The 14199-nt window shown below is 43.7% G+C and overlaps 2 protein-coding genes across 3 annotated transcripts; one reads left to right on the top strand and one right to left on the bottom strand.

Moving 5' to 3' along the window:
- The first annotated feature begins 6290 nt into the window (after window positions 1-6290).
- Window positions 6291-8992, top strand: LOC117901124. Its single transcript, XM_034811762.1, has 2 exons — window positions 6291-7600; window positions 8693-8992. The coding sequence occupies exons 1-2, from the start codon at window positions 6374-6376 to the stop codon at window positions 8990-8992; spliced, it is 1527 nt and encodes a 508-aa protein (XP_034667653.1). The 5' UTR covers window positions 6291-6373.
- A 575-nt stretch (window positions 8993-9567) lies between these two features.
- On the bottom strand, window positions 9568-13419 carry LOC117900887 (translocation protein SEC62). 2 transcript variants are annotated; one of them, XM_034811417.1, is made up of 4 exons: window positions 13281-13419; window positions 11415-12206; window positions 11033-11355; window positions 9568-10387 (listed from the first exon to the last, which is right to left on the bottom strand). In XM_034811417.1, exons 1-4 carry the CDS (start codon window positions 13314-13316, stop codon window positions 10294-10296), a joined length of 1245 nt encoding a protein of 414 aa, XP_034667308.1. In that variant the 5' UTR covers window positions 13317-13419; the 3' UTR covers window positions 9568-10293. The 2 variants fall into 2 exon arrangements, with proteins under 2 accessions (XP_034667308.1, XP_034667307.1); XM_034811416.1 differs by lacking the exon at window positions 13281-13419 and adding an exon at window positions 12374-12570.
- Between the last annotated feature and the right edge of the window lie 780 nt (window positions 13420-14199).

Here is a 14199-nt window from a genome sequence, read left to right as displayed (position 1 = left end):
GGCTGCCAGCCAGATAAAATGCAAAGCTCTTGAGCGTTTGGAAACTTAATAAAAAATAAAGAAAAGCCCAACCCTCCGCGCTGCTCCGTAGTTCCATGCCAGCCCTGGAATGGCCACCATAATTTCTTAACACATCGCCAGAAAGGGCTAAGCGTACAATAAATAATAAGAACTAATTTTTTGCACACTCACAACGAAAACTTGGTCTTGAATAATTTGTTAAGAAAACTTTCGGGCCATGCAGCTACACACAAAAAAAATGGGAATCTCTTTTCGTTTTGTGCTGCTAAGATTTTTGATTAAAATATTTATGGGTGGCCTGCCCTCCCCCAGCCTCGTTCAAGGTGAGCAAACCCAAGTTTCGGGAAACATTTTAATTAATTCTCTGTTAAATGGCAAACTTTCCGGGGGACATTGGGACAATGAAATATGGTTTGCCAGATGAGGGACACATCCTCGCTTTTTGATTTATGCAGGAGGGTTAGGGAAACTATGTCCCGATTGAAAGCTCTCACTATCGCTAGCACAAAGAGCTCATCCCGGGCACGTTCGTGGAGTTGCCCTCGGCTGGGGTGGGGCCCTCGCTCATATCGCGACGCATTTATTTCATTGTCGAATCGCACGTTCCAACAACAGCCAGTGGCTGGCTGGCTGGCTGGCTGGCTGGCTGGCTGGTAAGCAGCATTCAAAGCATTTCGCACCACATATTCCTTTTGACACCCGCTTTAATATTTATGGACTAGTGCAGGCATGGACATAGCTCGGAACCCTTTTCTTCCCTCCCTCTGCCAGTGGCCGATGCTATGTGGCCACATAGCAGCTTCTTCGCATAAAGTGTCCGGCCCTAGTTTTGTTTCAAGCAATTTAACAGCTTTTGGGTAAAATAACAAGCCCAGCCCAAACATACATGACGACAAACAACAACCAACAAACGCGCAGCAACATTCGGAGGGGGGCTGGCGGGAAATGGGCAAAACAAAAAGTCAAGCCAAACAATGCGCCACAAGAGGACTCCTCCCCACCACCTATGCTGCCAGAACGGAAAAGTGGAAGACTAGAGACAGGCAGAGGCAGAGGCAGGGGTATGGGTACTGCATATTTTTGCAACACAAAATAAACCGCAACAGCAGCAATTTGTGTCGGTTGTTAGTTTGGAGAGTTGCTTAAATTTACATGGACAGGGCGCACACATGACTAGACAAGCGATCTATGGGGCCATTGGCAACGGACAGTGCCTGTGTGTGTGTTTGTCTGTGTGTGACTGTGTGTGTGGGGACCCTGCGCCATAACTGAATAAAAACCATTTTTAAACAATTACCTTTAGGAGTGCTTTTATGAGCGCGGAAGTTGGCGGAGCAGTCAGAAAAAAGCAAAGTAGCAGCGCAATGTTTGGGTTCCATTAACAACGTTTTAAGGACTCCCCTGCGGACACTGCGAGTGTTGGATGTGGTAAGATTTGAGTTAGCTCCAAATCAATATTCGTACATGGGAAAACATTTTCAGAGGCAGAGACCTCTGATTTCTACAGCCCTAGGCACACACGCGCTCACACAGGGCTTGAGCAATGTGCAAACATCAGGAGCAAGTTTTCGGTTGCAGCGGCTCAAAATGTTCAAGGGAATCATAAGTCAGGCCCCGTGAGCGAGACTCACTTGCAGGTACGTGAGTTGCATCCACAAACTGATGAACTCCTGGCAGCAGTTCCCATAATTGTGCGACCGAGGCGTTGGTACTTTTGTTTGTTGAGTGCTTTTCAAGGTTGTCGCTGCATACCGAAGATCCCCGACAGCGCTTTCCACTTACCCCAAAAAAAAAAATAAATAAATAAGTAAATAAAAAAAAGATAGACAAAAACACCTTTAAATGGCAAATAGATTGGCAGGAGAGCAACATCTATGCCCTGAGGCGAGGTTACGCATGCGTGTCCTAACAGCAGATCCCGCCCACTGCCTGCCCCACCGCCCACCAGACACCTATCATGCTGAGTGCTGTGTGCTGTGTGGCATGCTTGCCTGGTAGCGTAGCTGCCACTTCTATCCCTCCAACTTGAATTATGAAATGTGAAAATTGTGTTAAATAAGTAAACAGAGGATGCGTTTGTGCAACATGCACACACACGGGGCCTGCTCCCCCCTCTCCCATATTCCCTGAGAACATTTTGCCCACAGACACGCTCAAGTCACGTATCCACGAACTGACTTTCACATTTCATGGCAGCCCACCGCCCAACAGAGCAGAAAAAAACCATTTAGGCAACTCGCTCAAACCCACTCCCATGCCAACCCATTCCATCCCACCCCCGCAATTCCCATCCCCGATCAGCCCCACGCTGTACAAGCAGCTGTCCCTTCCAGTCAGAGCCATGCAGCAGTTGCAATATTTGATCTAAAATATGTATGGGTGGCGGAAATTGTTTTTGTGTTAAATGGCGGAAGCAACGGGTTTGTAATTAAAATTTGCTTTAAACTTAATGGAAAGTATTTAATATACAATTGGAATTTCCCTCGCACTCGTGCCCACTGGAGCAGCGCTGCTGGCGTTGACAGCGGACGAAATGGAAATGCTGCTCCGGAATGTGGCCAAGCTTCTGATGAAATAGTATCTGTTCATGCCTTGTTTAACCGAAGTCGCAATGGTTGTGTTGTACGACCCCGACCCTAGCAAATTAAATAGTTGGCCAGCATGGAGTATCTGTTCCGGATAACTTGCACATTTCATTACCTTTCATCTGGTAGGGAGCATGGGAGCGGGAAGCCGGAGTCTGGCAAACATTCAATGGCCACCTAAAATATGTAATGAATTTTCTGGACGATTCCAGCTGCATGCAAAATATTCTTTCCGCCTGCAATCCCCAAACCCAGCTTTGCATGCGTACAAGTATGTGCATGCCTCAAATAGTTTCCACACATGGGAGAGGGTCAGGACCGAGACAAGGCCCAGATTGACGCCATGGTGTCCGTGTTTATATATATTTTGTGCCTCCTCTTTATCACGCTCACTTTGTCCCTCTCTCTCAGGCAGTTTTCTTCTCTCTACTTCTACCTCCAAAAATTTCGCATGGAAATCTTTGCGCATTAATACGCCAGCCTTAACTGTGCACACTGTCCCGTTATGTTGTTGTGGTTGTTGCTGCTGTTTTAGTTTACGTCACGTACTTTTCAGATTTTACATTGGCATTTCCAATTTCCAATAAGAGATTTTGAGAATATTAATATAAGGTGAGGTCAGAATAGGATCCACTCCCACGATAATCCTCCCATGATTTGCCCAAATGCGTCGACACTCACTTAACGAGAGAGCAATCATCTGGAATGCCATGCCTCACCCCGCCCATAATTGCGACACTTGTAACGAGAGAGAATTGTGCGTGGAAGGCTATCTCTTGCTCTTTTCTTTTTGCTTCTCTCCTTTGATTCGCATATGCCAAGATTTTTTTTGCTTAAACTTTTTGCCGCTGCTGCCCTCCTGCAGTAGATTAAACACACTTTTTCACCACAATTTTTTTTACACATGTTTTGCCGCTGCTTTGGCCCCGCGTTAGACTAAACACTCTTTTTACATCTCCTTTTTCAGCGCCCTTTCCCCCTTTTGCCTTTTCAGCTTTTCCCGGTTGTTTAGCATACATGAAAAATTTAAGCAACATTTAAATTAGCGCACAAGTTTACGGTGCATTAAAACACGTAGTGTGCAGGTGCACACACCAAAAAAAAGAGAAAGAGAGAGAGAAAGGGAAAGAGCGACATCATCTCCCCTCCCCTTTTATGGAGACATCAAGGAACGAAGGCGCCATCGCAGTCACGTAGGCTTTTTTGATCATCTTCATCTCTCGGCCTACCACATGGAGGAGTAAGAAAGAGACCGCAATAGATTTGTGGATTTTCTGCAATTTCCTTTTGCACACACACATGCAGCGCGAGACAGTGGGCGTGGGCGACACCACGGACATAACGGAACCTATGTACATATGTATGTACATACATATGTACATATGTATAACGGAACCTATGCTTCTCTGGCATTTTAGCTACTTTTTGCACAAGAAAAATGCAATACTTGAATGAAATAATGTTTTAATGTTTATGAAATATCTAAAGCACTTGTTGAGCTGAACTTTTTCAGCAGCTTCACCTCCGCTTTAGATTAAAAGTTTTTCACTTCATTTTTTCCCTTTTTTGCCATTTTATCTACCGCTGCCTCGCCTTAGCCACTCATATTTTCGTAGATTTTACACTTTTATGCCATGATTTGTTGTATTTTTCAATGCACCACACTAGCACACACTTTTTTCCGATTGTTTTTCACAATTTTCCTGCTTTTTCCGAACCGAAACCGGCAAAAAAGACGGAGCTGACCATGAACGCGTGTAAAAAATCGAAGTTTCTTGAACTGCGCAGCCGGCTTAGTCTCTCTCTCATTCGCCGCTCTCACTCTTTCGCTCATTCCATGATTTTGCTTGTGTGAAAGGTGAATTTCCTTGCAAGGTGAAGTTGTTCGCTGTGGCGAGGATGATTAACTACAGATATTGGTAGCTGATAGAAACTCTCCTAATGAAGACGTAACCTTGTAAGTAAATCCACCTTGAATTTAGTGTTAAAAACGATTTGTTCTCTCTTGCTTGCACACAATAGATTTGTTTATTCTGTATCATTAATGTTGCTAAGCTTCTAAGATATGTACATAAATATGTATGTAAATAATGGTAAAATGAAAAAAACAAGCAGAGAAACGAAAAGCGCAGTAGATGGAACGAAGAGAGAATGGCAAAATGGCAAGGAAAAATGCCGAAAATGAAATCACGCCAAAAGTAGCGCAATAAAAATGCATTAAAATGCCTTCACCAGGAAGTAAATAATTTTGTTGCTCCCTCGTGTACGACGCGTCGTCGGGGCAGTAGTCGAATTCGTTGTCCCCAACTGTATTTCAATACAATCTATTGTGAACAATTAGGCGCCGATTCGAATGTATTCCGGGTTCGGAGGGCTGCAGACGTCTGGGAATAATATTTTTATGGCCAATGGCGCACATAAATCCCGTACAGCTGGCTTGTAATTCAAAATGGACAGAGGAACGTGCAATGCATACTTAGTTCGGATAACGACTGCTCTATAATTTATAGTTTCGCTTGATTTGAGTACATAAATTCCCTGCCAAACGCCTTAACTGTGCAACGCCTTTGGATGCGCTGATCAATGAGCCGACGATGGAGAACATTTCGTGAGGCGTCTGGGCCAATGCGCTTTTAATGTGTTTTTTGACTTTGCCAACGAACGGGGAAATGGGTAAAGTCATTCGAGAGATTAGGCCAATCAATCAAATGCCATCTAGTTAATTAATCCTGATGGTGCCAAAGGTAAGGAGTATTTGTGGGCTCTGTTTTGAGTCTGATTGTGAATATTTATAACACGAAAAATGTAAGTACATTTCATGGATTTGATATTCCAAGGCAGAATAGAATGCGTTTGTCAATAAATGCATGCATGCAGAGTCCCAGTACATGTGTGCATTGCACTCCAAGCACAAGCAAAAGCACAACCCCACCAGTAATTGCATATGAAACATGAAATTTCACTTAGATTTTCATGCAACTAATCTGCGGAGGAAGAGTGCGAGTGTGTGTAAACTACATTTATATTTAATACGCGTGCAATATACTGTATCCTGATGTTGCACTCGAAGGACGCCGCCAGTCCAAGAGTTTGTGCCACAATGAATGGTTGTTCGAGTCGGACAATAGCCCAAAAAATGCAATAATACTCAAGTGCAGATGCATACGTACGCTAACATTAAAAATGCAATAGAGATTTAATTAAATTCCTAATCCGGTAAGCGTAAAGAACACGTATTTACATATATATTTTCGAAGCCATGCAGGGAAGTTCAATTACAGCAAAACACAGAGAAAACCAGGTTCACTTTAAGCACAGCTAAATTGAATAACTTGCTTACAATTTAACTAGGGAATAGCAATAGGAATACTTCAATGATTAGGTTCGTGATATGCACAACAGTCGATTGGATTTTCTTGGCTGTTACGTAATGGGAAAATCTATCAAAAAACGAGAAAAGCAGATAGAGCAAGCAGAAATTATAGCAACTTTGTTCCAGGGGCTATCGACCTTCGTCAGTCATCATTTAAAATACATTTCAATATGTGTATCAAAAGATAAGACGCTGTTCAATAACTCGGGGACTCCCAATTTCTGATGCGATATTTTTTTCAGTCGGTTTCCTCTCGATTCTTGTGCTGTGTATTTTTATAAAGCACAAAAGAGTTTTTATTAGGTTCGCCTCAAATGTGTAGCACTGACAAACCGGCCTTGTTCAACACTGGAATATATTAGCAGGCCGTGTCACACATTTTAGTTGTATTTTAATGATTCGCTTATATAAGTTGTACTCGCTGTTCCTAAAAACCATGGACAACGCCAATACCGACAATTTAGCGTTGGTCCAAGAGTGGTGCTATTGCGAGAAATTACCCAGAGCTGCGCTGCATATTCCGTTGAACCCGAACCTGCGCTGCGATGTGTGCGGACTAGAGCGGCGTGCTAAACCCGATCCTAGCTCCAGCGATGAGGAGGAGGCCGCAGATAACGAACTGCAGAAGATGCTTCTAGAGCGACGACGTGTCGAGGAGGCGCTGCACGGGGCTGCGCGCGTCAAGGGTGCCATGCGAGTCAAGAAGCCATGTTCAATGCACAACTGCAAGAATTGCATCAAGTGCGGCGGAATGCCCAAACCAAGAGCCAAAGAGTTTAAGACTAAAGACAACTCGGACTGCTTGGAACACTTGCCAAAGCCCATTGAAGTTTTGCCGGAGTGGCGTCGTGGGGTACAGATTCCAGAACGCGATCCGACTCCAACTGCAACGCCATCAACATCGCCTTCATCTGAGAAGTCTGCACAGCACGCATTTGAGTCCATGTGGGAGCCATCGCCTGAAGCCTCCCAATCAACCCGTGGAAAACGTTTGGTCAGCCGTCGCCTCGGCGCACCCATCACCGACCCATCTGGCGGGGCAATCTCCAAGCGAGGCAGATTCTTGCGCACTCGCCCCAGCCGCCCGCTACAGCCGCTGTCGAAAGTGTTGGCCTCCACTTTGGCTGAAAAAGAGGAACCAAATGCGCGAGCCAAAGGTGGCGGATTGAGTCGCGATTTGATGGAGGACGGAAACCCTTTCCCTTTTGAGTACTACGAGGGACCATCGGAGGATGCACTGGTCGTAGACAGCGCCCTCTCCATGCTGCAGCAGCCCATGGCACTGCACATGAAACCCGTTCAACGTCTGCCCCTACCATGTCCTACCATATCCTCTACTGGCTCGGATGAGGGCGCTATCTCTGCCTCACCCAAACCTCTCGACAAGGCCACGCCGCCAGTTGCGCGTCGTTCAAGCACTCAAATGCAAACTGACATCACAAAGGCCACATCCTTAGACAGCAGCAACTCCGGAGCTATCAAAACACCAGACCTTCCACGGAAAAAATACAGCTTGTTGGAAATTAAAATCATGCAAATGATGAAAGGCCTTCGTCTGATCAGTTCTGGACATGCTGAAGTTGCGCATCAGATGAGCATCGATCACGAAGTTGAAGCTGCTGTAAAGAAAGAACTAGAGTCCTTCGACTTTAGTAGAGCAGTAGAGACACCTATCTGTGATGTGTCACATGAACGTGTAATTTCCTCAAATAAATATCAGACTGATGAACAGTATTCAAAAGATCCATCAATGAAGACCTTGCATGTACCTGGGTTCAGTGTGTGCAGCAGGCTAACCGGCAGGCAGCGGGCGGGAGTAAAACCAATGAGTAAAACCAGGTCTCCGGTACGGGAATCCAAGCTAGAATTAGTGTGCGACAAATGCGGACATCAGCGAAACGCTGGCGTTGCTGCTATGCCACATAAAGATACAAAAGGAAAGAGTGTCAAGCGGACTTCTAGAAAATTTTCCAATAAAGTATCAAGGAAGATCCGAATGGAAGTTGAGGAGCATGCAGAAACATGCAAACAAGTCTGCAGAATCTCTAAAAATGTTGTTGGTAAACAAACACCTGATTCTAAGAGTGATAAACTTCATAGATGTTCCAGAACTAATTTAGCTAAAACACAATTGGAGGGTCTTAAGCCCAGCTGCAAGGAGATCAAAGATCTTACAAATTATTCAAACACTCCAATGAAACCCCAAGAGGAGGCTTCCACGAAATATCTTAACTTGAGTAATGACGCAGAGCCTTTAAGCTCTTCACAGACAGTACCAGATTCTGACAATTCTTTCTGCGAAAGTCTTCCCGCTGAATACGTGCCAAAAGAGGATAGGGCAGAAGTTACAATCCGGGAGATTCACACCTTGGGAACCGTCACACATGTCTGTGGCGAGAAGCCTAAAATGGCTGCTCATAGGTCAAATGTTATGGGAAATCTCCAGAAGAGCACCTTGTCGGATCAAGAAGCTACGATTATGGCGATCTTTGAGTTTCGCATGCCTGACATAGATGCCAAAGCGGTGGATAAATGTGGAATGGCTAACAAAACCTCCAGGCAAAATAATGCTGTGAGCTCGAGCGGCTCTCCCACACCTGTAGCTCACTCTCCAACACCAAGGCACATGAGGCCTGGCGACGTTCCTTCTATAAAATACAATAGACGAAAGATGAGAACACAAAGTGGGCTAACATTAATGACAAACCCGAAGATCCTCAAGCAACAAAAGGCGAGCGTGGTGCTGCCTGATGAGGGACGAATGACTCAATTTTGTCATGGCAATGTTCCAGCGACTGGCGAAACTCCAGAGACCAGACTGGGAAGGCGAATACGAAGAGAGCATTCGCTGGAGCGCAGGTTCAATGTGCTCGTAAAGTCCAAGTTCGATACTCCAAAGGCAAAGTCGGAGGCAGAACAACGGAGAGAGTATTTGCTGAAGATGAAACTTGAAGAAATGATGACAAAGCCAATACAGCTTCTGTCTCCGGATGAAGAAAGATCTGGACAATAGTTGCACGAGACTTTGGCCAGATTTAGCTTCAAGCTAAAATCTGTTTAGGGCAAAGAATTCGAGAGGTAGCTTGAACGATGTTTAGGAGCTTTGTTTCTTGTCCCAGTTTTGTTCGTTTCTAATTTCACAGAACACTAACCTTGTACCATTTCTTAGTACAGATCTGCAAGCCGTAGAAGAATGCCATCAGCAGTAAATCCCAAGCACAGGCGCAACCCCTCACCAGCTATTCGGGTGCGTTATCGCAATCCCGTGGCAGCTTTCATGACTGGACTCGCGAGTGTGGCCTATTGGATGATGTACTGGCTGGCTTATTTCATAATTTATGTGAGTATGAAGCGGGGGACTTGGTCCGATCAGATGGATTGATACCGCTCTTTGCAGCTATCCGGAACTGTCATACTCTTGGGCCTGGTCTGGCCACGACATGCGTGGCGAGTGCTGAACTCCGTGCTGAAGCAGGATCACAGGGAACGACATTTCAAAGACGAATTATGAATTGTGTGTATATATTTTTTAATAAAACGTTCGAGCAAGAACTACAAAATGCTCAAATACTCGTGTCTCTTCACATAAGATCAGAATTGCCTAGCTTTATTTTATTTATAGTAATAGTTAATTGCGTGTTACACTACTAATTTCATTCATTTATGTAGATATTAGTTCTGCTTTAATTACATTTAAAGTAAATATTTATGCACATCAATGTCTAATATTATTATTTAATATTATTATCAACTGCAATTGTTTGTTGCACTCAACTAAACAAGGCCTCCTTTTGGGCCTGGTGCTCCTTTTGTATACATTTACATAATGATAAGTCAAAAACAAAAATAATATCTGGCTGAAACAGTAGCGAAAACTTGTGTACTGCAGCCAAAAAGAAAACAAAAACAAAATGCTTGTGTTGAAACTTTAAACTCAACCTTAATCTCACGATCAGAGAGAGAGACCCAGCTAATGCTGTCTAATAAAATTGAGACTATCAAATGAAAACTCACGATCAAAGAACTGGCTCACATCATGGTGAAACTACCAACATGGTGACGTTTTCCACTAACTTATTCACCACGCTCAAAAAGACGAGCACTAGAAAGGTAAGTAGTTCACCATGGGTCAGATCTGAGGTTTCGCTTTACTTGGAATATTGGGCACGCACAGAGGGGCGCGCATGAGAGAGTATGGGTGTGTGTTGGTTGCTGTATGTACTTGATGTGTGATTCTTGTTCTATGTCTTATCAATTAGCTAGATGTGGTGTGTGGATCGTTAAATCTATATATATTATGATTTAATTCCATTCTTAGTTGCCAGCAACGTTTTGCACCTCACTCGAACTAATTATTTCGTAATCTTTGCTGGATGTCTCCGAATCCGATTCCGAGTTTTGTGGGGTACTGAAAGGGAAAAAAGATAGAATCAGTAAATGGTTCAGCAATAGTTGGCAAGGATATTGACAAGGATAAGTGTAAAAATCTGTGTGCGCAAGCTTAAGTTAAAGCAAAAATAATAAAAGTAAAACTTACTCAGTGTGGGGAAAAAGTAAATGTTGAATATGAACACCTCCCAACACCTTAGACACAAACCATGAATAACCATCTGCGAGAGTTCCACCATGGAAACCAATGAGGCGACGGCGAATTAAATTTTGCAAAAATAAACAAATTTCTTTGATCGATAAATAAATATACAAATCCTAAGAACCATTCACCATTACCATTTCAGGCTTCACCTATCCATAATCAATTGTATTTACAAATGCATGCTCTAAAAAAGTAAAATGAACGCGTTCTAAGCATGTAAACAAAAAAAAGATTAATGCAATTAATGGAGAGATACAATAATATTTATTAAGGAACAAAAGTTATACAATTATGAGCTAAAGTTAATGCATGTAGTTTTTGCGCTTTTTGTTGTTTTTTATGGTGGAGACATACAAAAACAAAACCAGTTAACGCCATCACAAATCATCAATCATAAATTATAAATTCGAGCAACACATCAAGATTCCTTGTCAATTAAAAAGCGGACCCCCAGCTTACCCAGCTTTGGACTCCTTGGGCTGACTCTGAGGCTCCTCGTCGACATCTACATCATCGTCTTCGTACTCGTCGGCTCCGACTTTGCGACGCTTGCGTACCTCCATGTCGGCATCGTGCTCTTTGATAAGCTCAATTTTCTCCGGCTCTAAGGTGGAGACCTCAGCATCGACATCACCATCACCATCACCATCGGCATCGGCATCACCATCCGCATCCACAGCTGTGTCCTCGGCGTCACTGTCCTTTTCCTTTTTCTTTGACTTTAATTTTGATTTCTTGTCGGTCTTTGACGATGCGCTGGCCGCATCGCTGCCATAATTACTCTGTAAAAATTACATTAGGTGTTAGTTTCTCCAAAGCATCTCCAAAGAATTCCACGTACCTCATAAAGGGGCCAGAAGGAGGCGAAGAAGCCCACATCCTCGGTCAAGTTGGGGAAGATCCAGAAATGCAATTTGCCGCCAGTTAAAGCCCAGACAATGGTGAAGACAATTAAACGCACCACAGTCAGAGCCAGGATGAAAACAAGGAAGCCTGCCGCAGCGATGGAGAGATAGTAGACGCCCTTCCGCAGCAGTGGCGGCCACAGGGGGAACAGACAGATGCCCACTGCGCCCAGCAGGAGAATGAAGCCGAATATCCAATAGTGCAGTGGTATGGGATCATAGATCCAGACATATGCCTCCGAGCCATCTACAAAGATTTGCTCGGGATGCATATCCAGGCGAATCTTGCGCTTCTTTTTCTCTTTCTTCTCTTTCTCGGTGGTCGCTGAGGGGCCGTCGCCATTGCCGCTGTCCGCTTCCAGATCGGTGTCTTTCTTATCGTCCTTTGGTTTCTCCTTTTCCTTAATCTCTCCCTTTTTCTCAGCAGACTTGCCCCGTATCTCGTCCAGCGTGACGGGCACCTTTTTGGCGCGATGGAAAAACTTATGCTCCAGCATAACGTCCATGAATTCCACGGCCTGCTCGCGTGTGGTGAAGAGGGGATTGTTGCCTTCGGCGAATTTCGATTTCATCAGAGCATCCAGGGCCTTGCACGAAGTAAAGTACTCGACAACGTGGCTTAAGAATTTGGTTTTCTTTGTCTTAACATTCTTCTTCAGCCACTTGGCGACATTCTTCTCATCCTTCGATGGCTTGTCCACCTTCTGTTGTCCGGGCTCGGCGTACTCCTGAAAGAATATGATTGTCAGTGTATTTCATCAGCACACTTTCCCATGCCACAATCGACGTAGCAAAGGCAAATATAGGCCACGACACAAATTTAGTTCCCCGTCACACTCTGGCACTCATTCACATATGTAAATGTTGATAGACTCCCCAGCCCCCGTTTTAATACCATGCCATCGTCGAAGATCTCCTGTTCCTCCTCCGCATCTTCCTCAAACCGCTCGTCCTCGCTCATTTCACAGATTATTTAACTCGAAAACAAACGCAAACTTATCTTGCACTATAACCCGATTCCCAGCCCGAAATATGTTTTTCTTAGCTGTTAGCTGTGACGTGTTGCAATCGCTGTGACGGTCTAGAAAGTATTGAATCTTAGCAACACTTAGTGTCTGGTCAAACGAGTCTCGATCACAACATCAACACAAGCGTACACACATACATATGTATGTACATATATAATGTACATGTGCCCATTGAAACTTTCCCCAACAACAACAGCAGCTGATAAGTGGGTGCACCTGACAAGTGTGGGTAATTCAAATAGAGAGCGAGAGATAGAGAGCGAGATCAGCTTACAAGGCAAGCTTACAAATATACGGTTAACAGCAGCGTTGCCACCAGATGTATTACAAGCGCACAGCTGTTTATTTGCACTTCAGGAAAAGAGGAAGAAGAACGCCCGAAAGTACAGCAACGGAATTTAACCAAATATATTAAATTCCAATATTCCTTTCCCTGTCGGAGTACAGAGTGAGGGGTGGGGGCAGAGTTAATTATAGCCGGTTGCATGCGGGGGTCACACTCTGGCACGCAGAGGAATTGATGCACATATATGTGTGCCTTCGACAGCATTGAATTTAACCCCTCGCGACGCAGAAACGCAGATGAAATGTGCCATATGATCCCACATGTCACATATCACTGACCACGCCATTGTTATAAATTAATGTTTTCCCAGTGTGCAAAATCAAAACAAAAAACAAAATCAGCACACCAATTGGACGGTGCGCTAACATACGCTCACACACACAAAATTGCCAAGTCGAGAGTCGAGAGTGGTCTGGAAAAACACTTACATCTTTGCGACGACGCGTTCGTTTCTTCTCCGACATGCTGGCTCAGATTTTACAAATTACAACTTTTAGATCAATTTTAATAAACTTTTTGACACTAATTTTGCCACACGCACGACTAGTGTGACCGCTGACTTGTCGATCAAATATATCGACAGACCCTCGGAAATATATCAAAATATACCCTTTCAGTTTTTAAATACGCTGTAAATATACCGTAATATAAAATCACTTTCCTCGACTTTGAACTTCTGTTTAATATTAGCAGATAGTTAGGACTTTCATCTTTAAAAATGTAATTTTATTCGAATCATCACACCATTTTCCACAATTTTGGCAGACTTTCATGACTTATCTTTATTGGATTTTGGCAGACTTTCATGACTTATCTTTATTGGATTGACTGCAAAATAAGTTTAAAACTGAAAAGGTCAACCAAACAATATAGCATTAAAAGTTACGTGAGTGGGAATGGAATGTCACGTCATTTGACAATTTGTTGCTGGCCACCCGATAGTATAATATGGAAAAATGTGTACCCTATTTGCTATAATAATATTAAATCTCCATTTCACCAACTGATTTACCAAAGACTTAATCTTAGACTGACATCCTTTCAATCTTTTCATATGTTTTCTATGTCCATATGTATGTACTATATATCGATCCAGATACATTCTCTGTACCTATAATCTGCAAAATTACGTTAAGATCTCTATCACAGATTGACTTGTTATTGAAAGGGATTCCCAACACTTCCTTGAGGATATCCTTTTTCCAAGGGTAACATAATGTTGCTCAATTCGTGCCCATGTTGTGGAACAGGGCTGATCACCTCGCAGCATGTTGCTGGCCCATACAAATTTTGCTGCCATCGGTTTACCGTTAGTGGTCATGTAATTCAACGTAAGTGGGGATGGAA

Source organism: Drosophila subobscura, chromosome U (assembly GCF_008121235.1).
Source record: "Drosophila subobscura isolate 14011-0131.10 chromosome U, UCBerk_Dsub_1.0, whole genome shotgun sequence".
NCBI classification, from domain to species: domain Eukaryota; kingdom Metazoa; phylum Arthropoda; class Insecta; order Diptera; family Drosophilidae; genus Drosophila; species Drosophila subobscura.
This window is presented reverse-complemented; position numbering and strand designations above follow the sequence as displayed.

What these genes read in the sequence shown, in the direction of transcription:
- LOC117901124 (XM_034811762.1), top strand. Translation starts at nt 6,374, where the DNA reads ATGATTCGCTTATATAAGTTGTACTCGCTGTTCCTAAAAACCATGGAC. An exon ending in ATCACGAAGTTGAAGCTGCT is followed by an intron (nt 7,601 to 8,692) that starts GTAAAGAAAGAA and finishes ACAAACCCGAAG; the next exon opens with ATCCTCAAGCAACAAAAGGC.
- LOC117900887 (XM_034811416.1), bottom strand. Translation starts at nt 12,439, where the DNA reads ATGAGCGAGGACGAGCGGTTTGAGGAAGATGCGGAGGAGGAACAGGAG. An exon ending in CCTTCTGGCCCCTTTATGAG is followed by an intron (nt 11,356 to 11,414) that starts GTACGTGGAATT and finishes TAATTTTTACAG; the next exon opens with AGTAATTATGGCAGCGATGC. An exon ending in CCCAAGGAGTCCAAAGCTGG is followed by an intron (nt 10,388 to 11,032) that starts GTAAGCTGGGGG and finishes TTTCCCTTTCAG; the next exon opens with TACCCCACAAAACTCGGAAT.